The sequence below is a fragment of the Cavia porcellus genome, unplaced genomic scaffold, assembly GCF_034190915.1.
Source record: "Cavia porcellus strain 051 isolate PalLab524CR breed Dunkin Hartley unplaced genomic scaffold, mCavPor4.1 scaffold_37, whole genome shotgun sequence".
In the NCBI taxonomy this organism is placed as follows: Eukaryota; Metazoa; Chordata; class Mammalia; order Rodentia; family Caviidae; genus Cavia; species Cavia porcellus.
In genome coordinates, this window is record NW_026947520.1 from 9868616 (window position 1) to 9891291 (window position 22676).

At 42.2% G+C, this 22676-nt stretch overlaps 1 protein-coding gene and 1 non-coding gene across 2 annotated transcripts; both read left to right on the forward strand.

The window, feature by feature from the left end:
* Positions 1–6250: 6250 nt before the first annotated feature.
* On the forward strand, positions 6251–22077 carry Tipin (TIMELESS interacting protein). The gene is made up of 8 exons (XM_013145427.2): positions 6251–6506; positions 9724–9765; positions 10011–10089; positions 10301–10376; positions 12969–13091; positions 13406–13469; positions 19239–19445; positions 21596–22077. The coding sequence occupies exons 1-8, from the start codon at positions 6251–6253 to the stop codon at positions 21664–21666; spliced, it is 918 nt and encodes a 305-aa protein (XP_013000881.1). The 3' UTR covers positions 21667–22077.
* LOC111755124 (small Cajal body-specific RNA 14) lies at positions 13965–14100 on the forward strand. Its single transcript, XR_002789708.1, has one exon. It is a non-coding gene; the product is annotated as a small Cajal body-specific RNA 14 (non-coding RNA).
* Positions 22078–22676: the final 599 nt, after the last annotated feature.

Consider the following 22676-nt stretch of genomic DNA (forward strand, 5'->3'; position numbering starts at 1 on the left):
ACTTGCCTGGCAGGCGCTTATGCCACTGGAGTTAAATGCCCGGCCCAGTCTGGCAAGATATTTTCTCAAAAAATAAATGAAATAAACTGGATGTGGTGGCACACACTTCAAATCCCAGAACTGAGGCAGAAGGATCATTGTGAGTTCATATCCAGCCTGGATATAAGTTAAGGTCAGCCTGAAGCATGTAATGAAACTCTACTTCAAAAAAGACCAAATAAATAAAATTTACTGGGTCTTGAGTCTATACTAAATACGAACTCTACCACTGAGTCCTAAAGTATACATCTTATTTACTTATTTATTGTTTATTTATTTTGCCTTTCTGAGACAGAATTTCACTATGCAGTTCGGGTTGGCCTTGTTTTTAGCCTAGGCTGGCCAGGAACTTGCAGCAATCCTCCTGCCTCAGCCTCCTGAGTGCTGGGATTACAGGTGTGAGCCACCATACCCCGCTATTTATTCATTTACTTTTTTCAAATTCATTTTATTTCAAGGATAAAAAGAAAGAAAGGAAAAAGAGGAGAAGGAGGAGGAGAAAGAAAAGAAGAAGAAGAAGAAGAAGAAGAAAAACTACAACAAAATTTCAAAACACATCAATCAGAGGGCAACAATGGTACATACCATGAACATTGCCCTCCCCAAATCATTCACCCAGAAGACAAGACATCTGCATTCAATCGTCCAAACAATACTAGTACAAATTTTTTTCTTCAGCAAACTTAGAAAAATCAGTAGTATAACTATAAACATGGGAGCACATACATCACTGTGATATGACATTTTAAATTCTTTTGGGAGGATACCCAGAAGAGAAATAGCTAGGTTAAATGTGACCTCCAATTGTAGTTTTTGAAAAATCTCCACATTGATTTCCATAGTAGTTGCACCAGTCTGCATTCCCACCAGCAGCGAAAGAGGGTTCTTTTTTTCCCACAGTCCCTCCAGTATTTATGTATTTACTTATTATTCTTATTTTGGTACTGGGGATTGAGCTCACAACCTTGTGCTTGTGGGGCAGGCACTTACGCCACTGAGCTAAACCCCCAACCCCCTATTTATTTTTTGAGACAAGATCTCTCTTCATCTTTCAGGCTGACCTTGAACTCATAGTGATCCTCTTGACTCAGTCTCCCAAGTGCCTTGATTATAGGCATACTTCACCATGGCCAGTGGAAATATTATTTTTTTTAATTTTAAAGTTATAACCAACTTTAAGAACCCAAGTTGTAAAGAAACCACTGTCAGGATGATGACTACACATCATCCCTCTCCAACATTTTCCTGGGCTGCTTTAGGGTCCCTGTGTCTGTCCCTTTTCCCCACTTGAAGCTCACATGTTCTGCAAGGTTTATAAACATAACCATGCACTATGTACACTGTATATGCTCTGGCTTCTTTCTGTCGCTGTGAATACCAATAATACACTGGACGCACGCCTGTGATCGCAGCACTCTGGGAGGCTGAGGCAGTAGAATCAAAGGGCAATTTAACAATTCGACAAGACACTGTCTCCAAGGGTATTATAGAAAAGGGCTGGAGATGTAGCTCAGGGCAAAGGGCTTAGGTTCAATTCCTATTACTGCTGCACTCCAAAAATCCAGACCACTGAGTACTGTTCCATTCGGGGCTCTGCCACAGTTTTTCTACTCTGCCTTTTGGTGGGCATTGGAGGCTTTCTAGGGTTTTTTTTTTTTTTTTTTGGTTTGTTTTTGTTTTTGCTATTGCACACAAAGCTGCTAAAGACATCTGTATACAAATCTAATTAATTGTTCATTTATTTAAATTTTATTTTTTACTGCAGTCCTGGGGATTGAACCCAAGGCCTTCATATCAAGCTACATGTCAGCCAGCCCCTTTTAAGTGAGCTTTTACATTTATTAAGGCAGGAAAATGTGCTCTGCAGAGTGAATGTGGGCCAATTAAAATAGCACAAGCAGTACATTCTCCATTTCGAGGGGGAGAACACGATTGGTCTTCTTTTTTTTTTTTAGATGGGGTCTCACTATGCATAGTTCAGGCTGGCCTTGAGCTCACTTTGTATCCCAGGCTGGTCTCGAACTTATAACGATCTCCCACCTCAGCCTCCTGAGTGCTGGGATTACAGGTATGAACCACCACGCCCAGCTCGGTCTTCTTTTTTTATTTTGAGATGGGTCTCACTAAGTCATTGTGTTGTCTGGACTGGATGCAAACTAATGGTCTTCCTGCCTCAGCCTTCCAGAGTGCTGGTATTACAGACGTGCATCACCAAGCCCTGCTTGTGTGCAAGTCTTTCTATGGATTTAATTTAGGTTCTTGTGAATAATAACTAAAAGTGGAATGGCTGGGTCAAATCACAAGTGCTTATTAACTTGCTAAGAAACTTCAAGAAACACAAGTGTTTTGTTTTGTCTTTTTTATCCGTACCAGGGATTGAACTCGTGACTGCCTGCTTGCAAGGCAGGCGCTTATGCCGCTGAGCTAAATCCCCAGCCCTATTTTTCATTATTTAAGATGACGTTCCATTATGTAATCCAGGCTGGCCTTGAACTGTGTAGCCCAGGTTGGTTTCCAACTCCCAGTGATCCTTCTGCCTCAGCCTCCTGAGTGTTGGGATGACAGTGTGCACTCAGCCCAAAGTGTTTAATTTTGATGAATTTCAATTTATGGGCCTTTTCCTTTGATAGTTTATGTTATTTGTATTCTAAGAAGGTTCTGCCATTCAAATTACTGTCTCTGAAACTAACTTTTTATCTAAAAGCTTCTCCTAGCTCATGAAAACACTTCTGGAGCAGCTCTCAGTCTCCCTCTTGTGGTGAGAATCTTCTTCTAAAAACATGATCAGCCATAAATCATTTCACAGAGTTGAAAAGCTACCTAAAACCAAGTGTGGTGGTACATATCTGCAATCCTCACATTTGGGAGGCTGAGACAGGAGGATCACTGAGTTTGTGGCCAGCCTAGATTGTCTAGTGAGCTCAAAGCCATCCTGCACTACACAATGAGATCCTGCCTCAAAAAAAAAAAAAAAAAAAAAAAAGTAAGCGCCCTTAGGGAGAAAAGCCTTCTCATTGAGACAGTACGATGTTTAATAAATACTTTAAATAGGTGGGCACCATAGGCACAGCCTCTTCCTCCTGTCCTGATGGCATCAGTGAAGCTCTAACCGGGGCACAGCAGTCTGCAGGGCAGAGGGGAAAGCAGGGGGGCCAGCCTGACCAGGGGCTGCATACCTTTCCCTGGGGCGCCCAGAGGCTGCACTACTGAGCAACTATCACTCTTGAAACTGGAGTGCAGAGTTCAGCTCAGAAATGACGCGTGACACTGAGGGGCTCAGAAACCCAGCAACCATGGGACTCTGTTTCAATTGATAGAAATGGGGAGTGGGCACCTTCCCAAGGTAGGAACTGGGGATGGCCTGAACTTCCAAAGAACAGAATTTCCAAAGTCACAAATTGATTCTTTTATTTACTTTTAGGTTTTTAAAGACAGGGCCTTGCTGTGTAGCTTGGATTGGCCTTGGACTCATGGTGATCCACCTGCCTCAGCTTCCTAAGAACTGGAACCACATGTGAGTGCCACCACGCTCTGCTCATCTTCCCTACTAGAGAGACAAGTGCCACCCTTCCTACCAAACCCCATCATCTCCACCTGTGACATGGCCCCTATTTTTCCTGTCTCCTGGGGTCTTTATGTCTTTAAGATTTTTTGTTTGTTTGTTTTTTGTCTTTTTCTTTTTTATCGGTACCAGGGATCAAACTCATGACCGCACACTTGCAAGGCAGGTGCTTATGCCACTGAGCTAAATCCCCGGCCCCTGTGTCTTTAAGATGTATGCTACATGTCTAAGAATCTATGTATCTTTTATTTATTTATTTTTTATTTGTCTTTTTGAGACAGTGTCTTGCTATGCAGTTCAGGCTGGCCTTGGGCTCACTTTGTAACCCAGGTTGGTCTCGAACTTGAAACAATCCTCCTCCCTCAGCTTCCCCAGTGCTGGGATTACAGGAGTGCACTGCCATGCCTGGTTTAAGAATCTGATATTAGGGGCTGGGGATTTAGCTCAGTGGCATAAGCACCTGCCCTACAAGCAGGCGGTCGTGAGTTCGATCCCTGGTACCAGAAAAAAAGAAAAAAAAAAAAAAAAAAAAAAGAATCTGATATTAAGTGCATATATAGAATGCCTTCTCCTGTAATCCCAGCACTCAGGAGGCTGAGGCAGGAGGATTTCAGCAAGTTCAAGACTAACTTGGGCTAGTCAGTTTGAATCCAGCCTGAACTACATAGTGAGAGCTTGTGTCAAAACAAAACCAAAAATAAAATAAAGAAAAAATGCCCTTTAGCAGTGGTGTTCATAGCTGCAAAACAACTGCAAATATTCCAAGCACTGGCCAATGTGGGCTGGGGTGGAGCTCAGTCGTAGAGTGCATGCTGGGTACACGCAGGACTCTGGGTTCATCCCTGTGCCATGGACATTGACCGCAAATGTACCCATGCTAGATGCCTACCAAAACTGTGATGTGTTCAATCATAGAGCTGTATACTGATGTCAAATTATTCTAAATTATAGCTCTATGGAGCAAGGTCAAAAATCACAGAACAAAATATGGAGAGCCAGCAGGGGGTGGTGGATGCTTCTAACCCTAGCATTTGGCAGGAAGGAGGATTGCTGCAAATTCGTGGCCTGGGCTACGTAGTGAGTAGAATCTAAGACCAGCGTGAACTGCATAGTGGGACGCTCTCTCCGAAAACCAAAAACAAACAAAAGGGAGAAAAGCAAGCTCAACCATCCAAACTGACTGCATATGGTTTGCTTTTTTTTTTTTTTTTTTTTTTTTTTTCTTTTTTTGAGACAGTGTCTGGCTGTGTAGTACAGGCTGGATTTCACTCACTGGGCAAGAAGTGTAGACTAGGGATTGGTATCTGGATAGTTAAAAGAATGCCTCTGACCTCTCAGCAATTTGGGCTAAAAATAACTTTGTTGATAGCTTAATAATTTTTATTTTTTGGTGATGTTTTGTTCTTTTGAGACCCTGCCACTGAATTCACTATTGTAGCCCAGACTGACCTTGAATTTGCAGCAATCCTCCTGCCCCAGCCTTCTGAGTGCTGGGATCACAGGGGCATGCCAACATGTCCAGCCAACATGAATAGTTTTTATACACAATTTTTTGCTATACAAGGGGCTGAATCCCGAGGCCTCTACCACTGAGCTATAGCCTCAGAATTTTTTTTTTTTTGGTCTTTTTCGTTTTTATCGGTACCAGGGATCGAACTCACGGCTGCCTGCTTGCAAGGCAAATGCTTATGCCGCTGAGCTAAACCCCCAGCCCCCAGAATTTTTTTTCTGGTACTGAGGATTGATTCCAGGGCCCTTGCTCTGAGCTACACTTCAACATTGACTGACGGAGACAAGGTCTCACTAAAGTTGCTAAATTGCCCGGACCATCCTCCTGCCCCATCCTCCCAAAGTGGGATTATAGGTGCGTGGCACCAAACCAGGCTGGACTCACAATTTTAACAGAAAAGACAACCTTTCTGAATTATTTTGTGTGTAATTTTTTTTTTTTCGTTCAGATAGGGTCTTGCCTTAGTTCAGGTTGGCAGCCATGCTCCTGTCTCAGCTTCCCGACTGCAGGGATTAGGGGCTGAGTTTACACTTCTAACCGTAAATCTTTTTGTTTTGTTTTGTTTTGTTTTGAGACAGGGTTTCGCTGTACAGTTCAGGCTGGCCTTGAGCTCACTTTGCATCCTAGGCTGGTCTTGAACTCACAATCATCCTCCTGCCTCAGCCTCCAGAGTGCTGGGACTACAGGCATAAGCCACCACTTCGGCTTCTAAGCCTAAATCTTTCACAGATATTTCTCCTTTTTTTTTGTCTTTTTCGTTTTTATCGGTAGCAGGGATCGAACTCACGACCACACACTTGCAAGAAAGGTGCTTATGCCACTGAGCTAAATCTCCAGTCCCCTAAGCCTAAATCTTTACCATCTCTCTTCTCAGCTCGTTATAAAGTTCGTGTTCAAGGCACTATGTTACTCGTCTGACAGCCTAAACCTGTGTCACTCTTCGCACTCCGTCCACAACCTAATTTTCCACCACTCCAAGGACTATTCCCAAAGTTTAGGCCTAGAAACCAAGCAGGACGCCGTATCACTCAGAAAGACCTACGAACGCGGAAATTGCGGAACTGGTGCGCCAGGAAAGCGGGGGCTGGGGCTGGGGGTGGTGGGGGATCTAGAGGGGTGGGGCCTGGAGGCTCCGCCCCATGATTTCGCAGATTTGGCGCCAAAAGTCCAGGGCTTCTCTCAGGCGAGAGTTGAGAGTCTCGCGAGACTTACAGTGGTTGTGGCGCCGTGCTGGTGTCGCTCCGCGCCTGGTGAGTGTTGGAGGCGACCTGCGGAGGCGGCAGGCTGCGGGGTTCGAGAGCGGAAAAGGCGGCGGGGAGTCCTCCGGCGGGGACAGGGCTGCAGGGCGGGACCTCGGCTGCCGCGCAGCCTGCGAACGTCCGGGAGGGAGCCGGGGTGAGCAGCCGCGTCCTCGCGGTCAAGTTCCCGGCCTTGTGCTGGAGGAGACGCGTTTGTGGCTGCAGCCCTTGCTGTGGGAGTGGAGGACGGGGATGCGGCGCCCGGAGAGGAGGTTGGGTTGGGTATCCATCAGCAGGTGGGAGCTCCCCTCCGATGAGAGCCTTTGTGTTTTCCTTCTGCTTCGACCTGGGGATGGAACCCGGGGCCATTGCACGGAGTTACGACGCCAACCTTTTCTATTTTATTTTATTTTGTTTTATTTTGAGACAGCGTCTGACCAAGTCACTAAATTGCCCAGTCTGTACTCTAATTGCGATTCTCCTGCTTCAGCTTCCTAGAATTGGGAGAGGATTACAGGCCTTCACTGCCATGCTCAGTGAGGGATTCTGGGTTTTGTTTTGTTTTGTTGAGACAGAGTATCGCTATGTAGTCCAAGCTGGCATTGAACTCACTATGTAGCCCAGGCTAGCCTCATACCCAAAGGCGATCCTCCTTGCCTCAGCCTCTCCAGTGCCGAGATTACAGGTTCACCACTCCACTAATTCACAGAGATCTTAATTAGAAATGGGGTTAAATACACTTAGTTTTTTTTTTTTTTTTTTTTTTTTTTCCCATTGCTGTAGATTGACCCCCGAGTCTGGGACACGCTGGGCAAAGGCTCTACTGCTGAGCCACCTCCTCAGCCCGAAATATACTACTTATAGCTAGGAAACTACTTAGATTATGTAACCCTTAACTTTCTAGTCTTAAAAATCTATGATCCTTTTGGCTTGCTTGAATATACATTGTGACTTGTTATCAGGGATATTTATAGTCATAGAAATTTAGAATTGGAGCTGGCTCATGCCTGTTATCCCAGCACTCAGGAGGCTGAGGCAGGAGAATCTAGTTCAAGGTTAGTCTGAACCATATAGTGAGACCTTGTCTCAGGAAGAAATTTAGAATTGGAGAGATTTTTGTGATTATTTAATTGCAGTAGTTTCTGTCAGTTTTGGAGGAGCTATAACATTTTTTGGCAAGAGGGTACTGAGGGAAACCCAGGGCCTCACATTTACTAGCCTGGCACTCTACCACTGAGCTATATTCTCCAGCCTTTTAATTTTTTTTTTTTTTTTATATTTTGAGACAGAAAAACCAAGTTTGTACTAACTACCGTGTTTCAGAGGTCAAGGGAAGCATTTTTTTTTTTTTTCCAGAAAAAGAGATTACCCAAAAATGTTAGATGTAGTTGAGAGGTCAAGTGAGATGATACTGAAGAATAATCTAAAAAAGTAATAAGAACTAAAGAGTAATAAAACCCAAAATGTGTAAATTTTGTTGTAAAAAAGAGGGGAAAAAAAGTGCTCTAAAGGATACAACAGCAAGTGTGTTTAGGGGTGTTAAATAGCTGACCGTATTAATGTTTTCGGTTGGACACAACTGTTTGCAGTCTCACTGTTTCAATGTCCATTTTGTATGCTTTGATACTGTGACTTGAGCAACTATCTCTAAGATGATAATATGTAATCTATTAACTGGTGATTTCTTACTTTTTTTTTTTTTTTGTAGTTCTGTATTACTTGTACCCTTACACCGCTTTGTTTTGTTTTGTTTTTCTCTTTTTCCTTTTAAATAAAAAAAAAAAAAAAGAATAATCTGAGTCCTGAGCATGAGGATAATTTCCTATTCCTCAAAGGAGAATTTGTGTAGAAAATCAGTACATAAACACATTGTGTTGATTACTTTTTCTCTTGTTGCTGGGACAAAATACCTGATATCCAAAATTAAGGAAGGAAAGGTTTGTTTAACTCTCAGGTTGTGGAGGTTTCAATCCATACTCAGTTGGCTCCAAGGCAGGGTGGAGTGGCCCAGGGGCAGCTGTGCCACAGCTGATCATCATGGTGGCAAGTTACCAAATGTGACAAGGCAAAAGTGGTGAAAGGGAGGAGCATGCTTCTTTTCTTCCCTTATATTGTATATAAACTCCACCCTAGAGTGGATACAATGCTCACACCACCAATCCCTGCGCTAGACAACCAATGGAAGGCTAGACTTAGTCCCTTTGAAGGGCCTGCCCCAGGAAGACTGCCTCAGGCTTTGGAGGGGGAGACCTCTAAACATAAACCATAGCACACTATTTTTTAAAAGCTGCTATGGTGCTACAGGTATAGTTTTCTGATAAAGCATTTATCCAGCATGCCCTGGGCTCCCTCCTCAGCACAGAATAAAATTGCTCTGGTTGAAGTAGGGGTGAAATACTACCTGTTTCACTTTTGAGTCACATATTTAAAGCCTTCTAGAAAATCAGATTAATTTCTTTTTGGTAGGGAAAATACACTAGCTAGGGTGAAACTATTTTTTCAGATCATATAGCTAATTTAGTGGTGCAGTTCACATTAGAACGTAGTTCAGATTTCTTCTTTTCTTTTTGTACTGGGAATCAAACTCAGGACTTTGCGCTTGCTAGGCAGACACCTGCCACAGAGCTGTATCCCTGGCTCAGTTCTGATTTCAACCAGTTCTTTTCTTTCATAGTTTTCTTTAAAATTCTTTTTTTCTTCTCTTTCAGAGGGGCTCTCAAACTCCTGGATTCAAGTGATATTCCTACCTTAGCTTCAGGCGTGTTGGCAAATGTGCTACATTTCCCCAAGAATTACCTTCTCTTTATTAATGATCACTTGTGGTACTGGATTGAATTTGGGCCTTGATCTCCAGCCACAGCCAGTTTTACTTTGATTATTTTTTTTACTTTTTGAGACAGAATCTCACCACATCATTTAGGCTGGCCTTCAACACACTTTTGTAACAGAGGTTGGACTCCAGTGCTCAGCAATCCTCCTGTCTCAGCCTCCCAAATGCTGGAATTACAGGTGTATGTTACCAGCCTGGCATGAAGCCCTTTTTTGAGGCAGGATCTCGATAAGTGTGCAAGTGACCCAAACCCCAGCTTGTGATCTTCCTGCCTTAACCTTCTGGACTACTGGGATTATAGGTGTGTTCCACCACACATGGTAGTATTTTTATGATGTGTGAGTTTGAAATATGATTTAATTAAACACATGCATTATGCTTCAGGTGGAACTAACATTGTAATAGTCTGTTTTGAAGAACAAAAGCAATTTTATATTTGTTCCCCTAGAGGGAAAGATGCTAGAACCACAAGAGAATGGCTTGATTGATCTACCAGATTATGAACACACAGAGGATGAAACTTTCCCTCCATTTCCACCTCCAGCTTCTCCGAGGAGAGATGGTGAAGGAGCTGAACTCAATGAAGGTCTGCATTGATTTTTCTTTCTTATTTTAGACAGGATCTCTGTAGTTCAGGCTGGCCTTGAACTCTTGGGAATATTCCTGCCTCAGCCTCCGAGTGATGGGATTACAGATGTGTACCAGCACTCCAAGCTGAAGGTCTCCACTGAGAATGTCATAGAAATGTCCCTTCCTTACCTACGTACTTATCAAGTGATACGTTTTATAAGTAAATCTTAAATAATACTAAATCTTGGTATGTTTCACTAGAGTCAGAGAGCAAAGAACCTGTTCCTGTCCCTCCGAAGAGAACAGTTAAAAGGAACATCCCCAGGCTGGATGCTCAGAGGTACTTGGAGCATTTCCTTACGCCTATACCTTTTACACAGCTGTTGCTTTTCTTGTAACATTGAATGCTTTGGTTAGAGTGATTTGGAGATCAGATGATTCTATAAATGTTCTTTTTCAGTTGAGGAGAAAGTATTTTTTTCAGAAATTCTGCTGTTGGTTTGGAGATAATTCTAGAAAATTTGAAATTCAAAATAAATTTCTATTTACAGATTAATTTCAGAGAAGGGCCTTCCAGCCTTAAGGCATGTATTTGACAAGACAAAATTCAAAGGTAAAGGACACGAGGTAAGAAAGGAATTGTTTTTGTTTTAAACTGTTGGGTTTTTTTTAACAGTACCAGTGAAACCATGGCCATGTTATGATGTTTTTGGGAATCTGAGACAGTTTCATAGATACTGTCGGAAAACTTTTTGTTTTGTCGTTGCTGTAGGTTCTATAGCTTTAGGAAAATCATACTGACTTTGAACTTTATAAACCTGAGTTTGTGCTTTATAATTAGAGGAATAAAATTTCCTTTTTCTTTTTTTTTTTTTTTTGTCCGTTTTTATCGGTACCGGGGATCGAACTCACGACTGCCTGCTTGCAAGGCAGGTGCTTATGCCGCTGAGCTAAATCCCCAGCCCCAAATTTCCTTTTTCTTTTCTTTTTCCTTTTTTTTTTTTTTTGAGACAAGATCTTGCTGTGTAGTCAAGTCACTATGTAGCTCCGGTCTTGAACTTAAGATGATTCTCCTGTCTCAGCCTCCCAAGTGCTGGGATTACAAGTATGTGCCACCATGTCTGGCAAAATTTACTTTATAAACCTGAGTTTGTACTGTATAGTTTAGAGGAATAAAATTTACTTTCTCAAAAAGGGGTTTTAAGTTTTGTAAGGGCAAAGACTCTTCCTGTCACTTACATGTTGGTCACTTACATGTGGTTAGGTGTGGCAAAGTGCATGGCTTGTAGGCATCTGAAGTGTTGTTTCAAGAGGAAAACTTTCAATAACTGACAACCACCATCCACATAGTACAATTCAGAAATGCTGTTACCTTTGGATTATATAGGATTATAGGTAGGATTTTTCATAGATGACAATTTTTACAGAGCTTTGCAGTTTAAAGTGTTTCCAAATATTCTGATTTTCAAACTGGAGTTAAGGTTGGTTTTATTATCCAGTTAAGGTAATTTTAGAGTTTTTGAGTGACCAGTGTGGTGGCTGAAGCTGAGTCAAGACCTTGCATATCCCAGCCCCACTAGCATAGTGCTAGAAGTGAGTTGTAAATACTTGGTGTGCAGGAGGATTGGGAAGGAGGGGTGAAGAGCGATTCTAGTGGCTGGCATTCCAGAGGGGTGGGCGATACTGGGCAGGGCAGGACTAAGAGATGAACAACCTGTACACCTCAGTGATTTAAGAAACAGGAACACGGAAAAAAGCAAGAGTCAAATCTCAAGATTTCAAATCTGGGAGGCAAAAAGATTGTATATTTGCTCAACTTTAATAGACAAGAGAGAATGTTAACCTGCATTGTTTTGCCACAAACTAAATAGAAATGTGAATATTTTCAAAACCAAACCCAGCTACTTTATTCTTTGCCTTTTAAGTTTTCTGGTAGTAGTGGTGAATTAATCCCTCGATTTTATAAATTCCTGGTTGTATTTGTAAGTCTAACTAAAATAAGTAAACTTAACCAAGCATGGTAGTGTCTGCCTGTAATTCCAGCACACAGGAGGCTGAGGTTGTGAGTGTGAGACCAGCCTGGGCTACATAATGAGACCTTGTTTCAAAAAACAAAAACCTAAAATAAGTAAGCTATCATAAAGGATATTCGTTTCATGTTTCTTCTGTGGATCAGAATGTGCCGTTTTTTCTTCTCTATTTTGACCTTGAAAAACCTTAACTTTCCCACAGTACTGAATCCTACTTTTTTTCTCCATGTATGACTTGGAGTGTACTGTATTTACATGTCGTTTTCTTTTGTGGAGCCCAACACAATGGTAGGGATTGAACTCAGGGCCTGGTGAGTGCTAGCAAGTGCTCTGCCACAGAGCTACATCCTGACTCATACTTCTTTTGTGTTGCTTGGGTCTAATACGACTTTTTTTTAAGCAGAGTCTCACTATGTAGTTTAGGCTGGTCTTGATGCTCATTTTGTAGCCCAGGGTGGCCTCAAACTCACATCGATCCTCCTGCCCCAGTCTCGCAGGTGGTGAGAGTACAGGCATGTGCCATCGTCACCATACCCTGCCTGATACAAAGTTTTTAAGGTGGTTGGATCAAGATGTATGAGAAAAAAGGCTCCCAGTAAGTGAAAAATAATTTTAGGTGTTTGAGTTTTGAAACAATTTGTACTGTGAGCTGGTCGTGATGATGGATGGTTGTATCCCAAGCACTGTGAGCCAGAGGCAGGAGTGTCACAAACGAGAGGCCTGCCTGGGCTACACAGCCCTATCCTCAGAAAAATGAAAAATGAAAAAGAACAAACTGGAACTTGTATTTTATTGTCAGAAGGGCAAGATGAGAAGAGGTGTCCTCTTCTCATGTCCAGCAACTTTTAAGGTTTTATACTGATATTTTCCCATTCATTCATTCTTTTTTTTTTTTTAAACATTCATTTATTTTTGTGGTACTGGAAATTGAACTTAGGACCTTGCACTGGCCAGGAAGGCACTGTTCCACTGAACTATATCCCCAGCCCACTTTCCTCCCATTTAAAAAAATTTATATCCAGTACTCTTGGACTGTGATCCTCTAAACCTTTAGTAAATGTATATATTTTTAATTCCTCCTAGAAGTTTCTCAACCTAACAAACATGACACCATGACTTTGGCTTTGCTTTTCAGTTCTGAAATGTGCTGACAGGGTCTGCTGTTTAGCATTTTTATTTTTATTGCCAGGCTGAGGACTTGAAGACACTCATCAGACACATGGAGCACTGGGCACATAGACTATTCCCCAAATTGCAATTTGAAGATTTTATCGACAGAGTTGAGTACTTGGGAAATAAAAAGGAAGTTCAGGTAAGGGTTGCAGTTACCATGAATGTCACTGATAGTGCTAAAGAGTGAGTGGGTAGATTTAGTCGAGGCTAAATTGCAATTTGGGTCTTTTTTTTTTTTTTTTTGTACTGGGAATCAAACTCAGGGCCTTGCGCTTGCCAGGTAGGCGCTGTGCCGCTGAGTTATATCTGGTCCTGGCTCATTTTTAAAATCTGTTTTGGTAGAGAGAAAGTTAATAGTTATTTCAAGAACTCTTTAGAAACTAAATGTTGAATAAAATGGTCATTTACTTTCTTAATATTGTTGAAAATATGAAAATGTGTTTTCATTTTCAGACTTGTTTAAAACGAATTCGACTTGATCTCCCTATTTTACATGAAGATTTTGTTAGCAATAGTGGTAAGTATTTAGATTTGTTTACTCTGTTTTTGGTACTGAGGATTGAACTCATGACTTTGCGCTTACCAGGCAGGTGTTTATGCCACTGAGCTAAATCCCCAGCCCAAGATTTGTTTACTTTTATCAGTTTTGCTTTTAGCCAGAGATTTGGGATGGGCAATGTGATAGGACTGGACTGTTAGTCTGTGTGTGTATATAGTTAAGAATATAGTTAATAGGAATGATTAAAATGATTTGTTAAATACACAATGTGAAATATGAAGTTCGTTTCTTAAAGATATGGTTGCAGTGCCATTAGACATGTAAAAATATATTTAGCCACAGAATCTGAACTTTGGCAATTCTGCTCACCCATTAAACCTTTATAGTGCTTGTTAAAATTATCTGTCAAGATACTATGTTCATGTACATGTGTACTGTTAGAAAACCTGGCTCTCGGAAATCAGGCTGAATAATTTGTTGATGAAAGTTTGCATTTTGCTTGCTAAGATCTCTGTGACTGTTCCTGCTAATGATTGCATTTGTCAGTTGTACAGTGTAACCACAGACAGTCACACACATCAAAACAGATGGTTCCTGCCGACAGAGTCTGTAGAGTTATCAGATTTTCTGTGCGATGGCTCCATACACTTTTTTTGTTTTTTTAACTTTTAATAGATGTGGAAATAGAGGCTCCATATAGAATTTCCCAGAGTTATTTATAAGTGGCTTATAAAAGTAAAAGAATGTGATTTAAATAATTTAGGGTCTTAATTTTTTGCTAAGATACTGTTTTAGTTACTTTTATTGTTGCTGAGACAAAATATTCAACACCCTCAAGTTAAAAGAACAAGAGAGGTTTATTTTGCTCACAGTTTGTAGAGGTTTCTGTTCATAGTAAGTTGGCTCCAAGGCAGAGTGGCATGGCAGAAGTGTGTCACAGAGGAGAAAGAGTCCACAGCAAGCAGGCGAGTGAGAGCACGTTAACCCTTTTTCTGTTCTTTGTATTTTATGTGGGCTACCCACCTTAGGGAGGGTGTGGCACTCTTACCCTTAATCCTAGCCATAATTACACCAAACTAACCAGTGAACTGACTTAGTCATTACATACCTCTCTACCCCAGCACCACACACTCTAGATCCAGCCACCTCTGCAAAGCACTTCCCTATGATTGTATAAGGCTTTGGAGAGACATCGAGACACAAGCCCAAGCATTCTCCTGGCCTCCCAAAAACTCATGTATATCCCTTCACATAGAAGGCATTTAGTCCATCTCTAAGAGCTGCAAAAGTCTTAAAAATTTCAGCATTGCTGAAAAGTCCAGGTTTTTTTTTTTTTACACTTTTTTTTTTCTTTTTCCTTTTTACTGGTACCAGGGATCGAACTCACGACTGCCTGCTTGCAAGGCAGGTGCTTATGCTGCTGAGCTAAATCCACAGCCCTCAAAAAGTCCAGTTTTAAAGTCTTTTCTGAGATTTAAGGCAAAGTCTTAGCTGTGAGCTCTGTGCAAATGAAAAGAAATTTAAACACTTCCAACATCCAGTGGCACAAGACAGACATTTCCATTCCAAAAGGTACAAATGGGGACACAAAGGAGTGGGGCTAAAGCAAGGTCAGAGTCCAGCAGGACACACATTAAGTAGTTCTATGTCTAGCATCCAAGGCAATCTGTGTCAAGTTGTAAACTCCAAATGGCTTGGCAGTAGCTCCCGTGGCTTCACTCCTGGGCTGGCTGTGCACCCTTCCTGCAGTTTTTCTCAGAGAATCTATCTTCTGGGCTTTTCTAAACTTGTGGGATCTCTATGAAGGCTTTACACTCATAACTTCACACGCCGCCCTTCCGGGACATACTGTCTGGCCTCCCAGGTCTCCTTCTGACATCTGGGTGGACGCCTCCTGACCCCACAGCTCTTACATGCTGTATGCATCTGGAAACCTGGAACATGTGGATGGTGCTGGGGTCTGCTGCCAGTTGGAGCAGTAACCAGCCTTTTTTTTTTTTTTTTTCTTCTGAAACCCTAACCATAACCCCACTGGTGGCATTACACATTGCTTCCAACACTCTTGCCTTTTAACTTTTCTTAAACATTTTGAACACATTTCTGTCCTAAGACAGGCTGGCTAGCTGACTTCTTTTCTTTCTTTCTGCCTGTCATTTTTTTTAAATCGAGGATTGAATTCATGACTTTGTGTTTGCCAGGCAGGAGCTTGTGCCTCTGAGCTAAATCCCCAGCCCCTGTCTGTCTGTCTTTGGACAGAGTCTCGGTATGTAGCTCAGACTAGCTTTGAATTTGCAACAATTCTCCCGCCTCAGCCCCTCAAGTGCCAGGGTTACAAGTGTGCATACCCGGCTTGCCCTGAGGCTTTCACATCCTTGAACTCAGCCTGTAATCTCATTTCCCTTGTATTTACACAACTGACTTTTTCCTTTTTAAAAAAATGTTTACTAGTGCACAGTAATTGCACTGTGTATGGAATTGGTACATGTACCTAGCACATCTTAATTTTTACTCCCCTTTCCCTCCATCTGCATTTTTTTCCATACATGGCTGACTTTCTCTCTCCAAACTGCAAATGTCAGTTCAGTGAAGCTTCACTGACCTCACTGTTGAAACTGCATCCCTTCTCCCCCCTTTTCTGGCTTACCTATGCTGTTTTCTTTTCTCTTTTTTCTCCTCCTCCTCCTCTTTTTTCTTTTGCAGTTCTGGAGAATGAACTAAGGGGTGCCCTCCTGCTGAGCTGTAGCTCCCATCTTTCTATTATCTCGGGGCGGTCTTGTTCAGGGGTTGGCCTTGAGCTTGGGGTCCTCCTTCTGCAGTCTCAGGTAGATGGGGCAGTAGATGTGTGCCACTGTGCCGACCAGGATTCGTTATCACTTATTTCTCACTAATCATTTTATAGCTGTCTTTTTATGTGTGCCAGGATGATGGCTTTTTGTTTTTTTGTTTCTTTTTGTACCAGGGATTGAGCTCATGACCTCATACTTGTCAGGCAGGCACTTATGCTGCTGAGCTAAATCACTGGCTTTTTTTTTTTTTTCTGACTAGGTTTTTTGCCTCATTCAGTTGCCTATGAATCTTGTGGTGAATGAGATTCCTACACAGTCCTAATTCATTTTTTTTGCTGTTTTTTGAGACGGGGTCTCCCTACAAAGTTCAGCTGCCTTTGGGCTCACTGTGTAGCCCAGGCTGGCCTCAAACTTACATGGTGGTCCTCTTGCTTCAGCCTCCTGATTACAAGCACTGGAGTTACAGGCTTGTATTGCCGTGCCCAGCCTTTAAAATCCTGCATGTCTTCTGAAGGAACAAGCTGCTTTATCAGTAACATTCACATTGTTTTTTCATAAGATAAAAGTTTTTATTAGTCACTTAACAGCTTATCCAGAGTATCACTTGGGTAATATGTTTTTGTACTGATTATTCTAAGTGTCACTTGGACAGATGTCATTTCAGCCACTCAATTCTGTTTTCTTGAGACAGAGTCTCACTATGTAGCCCAGGCTGGCCTGGAACTTGCAGTGATTCTTCTGCCTCAGCCTCCCAAATGTTGGGGATATAGGTGTGCATCACCACACCTGGCCACATTGAATAAATTAGATAAGATTGTCATTTTTATATTTCCTGTTACTAGTATAAAATTTATTGAAAATGTAATTTTTGGTCATCCTGTATTTAATTAATTGGACTGGTAGGTGGTTAAAGAGGTCATTTTCTATTTATGATACAGTTTGTGATTTGAAAAAGTAACTCCCTAGAATAATGTTGATTCAGAATCCTGTCCACCCTGTAAGGAACTCATGTCAGGAACCCCAGGAATGTGTCTTGGCTTCTCTAATAGTGTTTTCTGCACGTCCTGTGTCAATATTTCTTGGCTCATATTGTGCATTTTAGTTTCTTGGCAGTGCTTTTTTCTTGTCAGGAAGGAAGGGTGTTTGGCTTTTTAACAGTTAGGGAAGCATCCTTAAAAGGAGGTTTGATTGTTTATAAAGAGCTAGAGTAACTGTGACAGTTTTTAAATCTCAACAGTTATGAAAGCTTATACTCATCCTTTAAGTATTTTGCTCGTCATAATGAATTTATACATCAAGGCACAAAGACAAAGAGTAACTGTAAATTCCTTTTTTATTTTTTAAGATAGGCTCACTGTGTAGTTCAAGCTGGCGTTGAACTCACAATGTAGCCCAGACTGGCCCTGAACTCAAGGCAGTATGCCTGCCTCACCCTCCTGAGTGCTTGGATTACAGGGTTATGCCATCCCCCCTGGCTCATAAATCTCTATTTCAGTTAGTCACTGGAATTTTTTCATCTGGCTTGTCAGATGGAATGGGGTTTCCTGTTTCCTTTTTCTTTTTTGAGTTTTTTAAAAATCCCACAATGTGAGTAATGCAGAGAGAAGGTGAAATGTCAGCTGCTATTTTCTTCTTATGGTTATCTTCCATCTGCAGGCATTTTTATCATTTTGCACAATTTTTTGAAGCTACCACGTGTTCACTTCATCGGGGCTGTTCTGTTGTAGTAAGTTAAGATGCCAGGTTCTTGAGCATGCTGTCAGAAACAGCTGTGTCATATTGGCTGAAATTTAAAAATGCCCAGGGCTGGGACTGGGGCTCCGGCTGGGGCTCTCGCTCAGGTTCGGGCTCAGTGGTAGGAGGCTTCCCTGACAAGCCTGGTGCCCTGTGTTTAGTCCCGAGCACCTCAGAAAAGCATATAAAAATAGAAATGAAAGAAGCCCAACTGTCTGATTCTACTCATAGACCAGACAATAACTGTTACACAGACAAGTGGTAGTGAGCACTGCCAGTCCTTACTTTAAAAATTAGTAAGACTTGGTTTTTTTAAATTGTGAAATATAAGAGGAAGGCCTAATACTTTCACGTTACTGTGGCTCATTTAAGCCATTTCATTTTGAGATAACTGATGTAACAGGGTTTTTAAAAATTGTCAACACTAATAATTTAGAGCATGGAAACCTCCTTCCCTTCTTATGTTGCCCAGGCTGACCTTAAACGCCTAAATTCAAACACTTCTCCTGCCTCAGTCTCCTGAGTTTATCAGCTGGGATTATCAGCATGCACCACCATACCCGACTGGGTAGCACTCAGTTTTTAAAAGAAAATTAACATTAACTTCACAGATTTTAATGTTTTTGCTCTGTAAAAGACAATGGCCTTGGGGGCTGGGGATTTAGCTCAGCGGCATAAGCGCCTGCCTTGCAAGCAGGCAGTCGTGAGTTCGATCCCTGGTACCGATGAAAACGAAAAAGACAAAAAAAAAAAAAAAAAAGACAATGGCCTTGGGGCTGGGGATTTAGCTCAGCGGCATAAGCGCCTGCCTTGCAAGCAGGCAGTCGTGAGTTCAATCCCCGGTACCAATAAAAAGGAAAAAGATAGAAAAAAAAAAAAAAAAAGATAATGGCCTTTATGAAATTATTACTGTGTGCCATACAGATACTATGTCAGGTTATTAAAATATGTTGCTTTAATTTATGATAAGGTTATGTTTTTTTTTTTTTTTTTTTTTTTTTTTCTTACTGGAGCTTGAACTCAGGGCTCTGAGCATGCTATGCAAATGTGTTCTTCAGCCCTACATTGTTTTTCTTTTTGTCTTGCTGGCCTTGAGCTCACTTTGTAGCCCAGGCTGGTCTCAGATTTGGAATGATCCTCCTGCCACAGCCTCCTGAGTGCTGGGATTACAGGAGTGCTCCACCATGCCTGACTCTCAATTGTTTTTCAATTGAGTGCTGTAACTACGTAGTACTACTGATGTGCTTTTTTTTTTCCCCCACAACAGATGAAGTAGGGGGAAATAACATCCTGGATGTAACAGCAGCTGAATTTGATCCCTTCCTGACGAGCTCAGTGGAGGGTGCGCGGCTCACTCCCGAGCTGAGCGGGAGCCTCACAGAGGAGCAACGGCAGAGAATGGAGCGGAACAGGCAGCTGGCCCTGGGGAGGAGGCAGGCGAAGCTGCCATGCAGCACTCAGGCCCTGGGAGATGGTAAATCAGTGCTGGGTTTTATGCATCACTGGCAAGGGGCTAGTAGCACATGCCACATACCAGGGCATGTGAGAAAGGCTCACTTCTGCTGTCCCCAGCCTCAAGTGTTGCTGGAGAAGAACGGTGTGAGGTCAGGCTCATGTGTACTTAAGGGTGGGTGTGAGCTGTTTAGGGTTTTCAGAGACTGCGTGAGTCTAAGGTAACCTTTCTGATAGCTGAGACTCTCCTTAAGGAGGTTCTAAATGCTTCAAAACCACATTCTTTCCTGGCTCCTTGGAGCCTGTCCTACATAATTTTTAGGGTCATAATTATTATTATGATACTTTGATACTAAATATAATGCCTTCTGTACTATGAAGATTTTAGAGCTAGCTACAGTAATTTAAAGGCTTTTTATTGTTTTTTTTTTTCTCCATTTTTCCCTGTTCCCCCCACCCTTTCCACCCCCCTCCCTCACCCCAAAGGCTTTTTGTGTATGTCACTGGTTTTTGTAATCGCACTCTGGGTGGCTTTTCCTTTCCTTATCTGTATCGCCCCCTCCCCACTTTTAGGGCTATCTTAAGATTTGCTGTTTTTATTTATTTTCTGGTGCTGGGGAAACCAAATAAATTTGCTTAAACAGTATTTAAAAAGAATTACTAGTTTTTTTTTTTTTCCTCTGTACCCCGGATCAACTCATGACCTTGTACTTGCCAGGCAGGGGCTGTTCCGCTGAGCTAAATCAAATCCCCAGCCTGTTTTGTTTTTAAATTTGCTTTTAGAATTACACGTTTTGAACAAAGTAGGCAGGATTACAGTCTCAGTTTGCAATCATTTTTCCTTTTAAAATGGAGAAAGAACTGGGTGTGGTGGCACATACCTGTGATCCATGCCCTCAGGAGGTTGAGGCAGAGGGATCACATGAGTTGGAGGCCAGCTCAGGCTACATAGTGAGTTCAAGGCCATTTTGAAGTATATAGGGAGAGCCTATTTTGAAAAAGGAAAAAAAAAAAATTGGAAAAGAATTAGCCTGTGCCTACTGGCACGTATGTAATCTTAGTGCTCAGGAGGCTGAGGCAGGAGGATCACTGAGTTTGATGCCACTGTGAGTTAGTGAGTTCAAGGGCAGCTTGAACTGCATGGTGAAACCTTGTATCAACCCCCCCCCCAAAAAAAAAGCCTTATTGTAAAATGTTTTTCCACAAGAACAAAAGTCTCAGATGAATATTACCACTGTATTATCATTTTTTTTCCCTATTCAATTCCATGGGAATGTATTATCATTTTTTTAAACAAATTTAACTTTTATCTTTATGAGTGGGTATTTTATTACTACTATGGGAAAAATTACATGAAGATACAGTTATAAAAAGTTATAGTTACTGGCAGCAGCAGCTTCCTTGTCATCAGTCTTTTTTTTTTTTAAAAGCTCACCTTCCATTTTTTGTATGTAATTTAAAATTTACACAAAAAAGTTCTGTTTTTGTTTTTCTGTACTGAGTATTCAGCCAAGAGTGTTTCCAGAGAATTATATCCCAGCGCTGTTGTTTTTTTTTGAGAGAGAATCTTGTTACATAATTCTGGGTGACTTTGAACTCACTGTGTAGCCCAGGTTAGCCTTGAATTCTTGGTGATCCTCCTGCTTCAGCCTCCTGAGTGTGGGGATTACAGGCCAGCACCACCATGCCCAGCCAGCCCTTTATTATTTTGAGACAGGATCTCACCAAGTTGCCAGGCTAGCCTTGTCTTTTTTTGTTTTTTTTTTTTCTTTTTGAGACAGGCTTTCGCTATGCAGCTCAGGCTGGCCTTGAGCTCACTTTGTATATCCCCGGCTGGTCTCAAACTCGCAATGATCCTCCTGCCTCAGCCTTCTGAGTGCTGGGATTACAGGCATGAGCCACCACGCCCGGTTCTTGGCCTTGAATTTTTGATCCTTCTGCCTCAGCATAAGTAGCTGGGACTGCAACCTTGTGCCACTATGCCTGGTGACCCTTGTATTTTGAGTGGACTTTGTTCATGAAGATGTCAAACTGGGTTTATATAGAATGCAGTGATCATGGTTAACCTTCACTCAACTGTCAGGAATCCCATTCTGCAAGCCAGCTATGAAACTGTTTGTCCTTGTGAACATCTGTTGCTTGTCCTGAGTAACACGAGGCTTTCTCTCGCAGATGTGTTTGTGGACGTGGCCGGCACACAGGCAGTGGAAGAAGCTCGCACTGTTGAGCAGGAGGAAGAGTGAATGGGACCTGGTCCACAGCCATGTGGCGATGCTCGTCAGTGCCATAGTGAGAGGAAGTGAAACGAGAGGAAATCCCACTGAACCAGTCTTTACAATGTACGGCTTCAAGTTGGATATGGGGGTGCATAGCAGCACCCCAGCACTGGAGAGGCTGAGATGGGAGGATCACTGAGAGTTCAAGGCCAGCCTGGGCTACAAAGTGAGTTTGAGGTCAACCTGAATTCCATAGCAAGATCCTGACTCAAAACAACAAAAAAACCCCAATAAAATGTACCATCCATGCCACACTGTTCCTGAGGTTAGTGAGACCTCCACTAAGGAAAGGTCTTCTTTACTTGACACCCTTCAAGTCTGCCATTTGTTTTACTTTGTATGAGAATTCTTAGGTAGTAAAATATATTTAAAACCTGGTGTTTATGTATGTTTGTCCCTTGCTGACTTAGTTCAGCCTGTTTATTATCTTGAGTGCTATTTTTATACAGCTTGACTTCATAGATGATTAACAGTTCATAAGCAGCACTGCTGTTGCTGTAGTGACAAAATGGGGTTGGATGGAAGATGCAACTGTGTCCCTTGTATTAATAGCTCTTTTTAAAAAGAAGTGACTTTAAAAAACCTAGCAGCTGTATGAAAGTCTTTCATCATTCTTTGGGCAGGTTACTTTTGTTAAAGTATCTGATTTTGCACACGTTCTGAGCAGTCGTTCTGTTCCATGGGGAACTGGGCCACTGCTGGTGCCCCAGGACCTTGTTGACTGACCAGGGACACAGGACATGTAGGAAAGGGAGGAGTCACAGGGAGGGTCTGGGGATGCCAGGCTTTGGGCCCATGGTGTAGTGACAGGGACACGTGTCAAGATGTAGGATGCCAGGCTGGCAGGGGTGACTTCCCAGGGTGCAGGGTCAGGGCAGGTGGAGGCACTGACAGGAGGCTGCTGGGAGCCCTGTTTATGTTCCAAGGTGGGAGGGAAGACTGAGCTGGGCTTCTCAGAAGGGGAGGCGGGGAGTGGA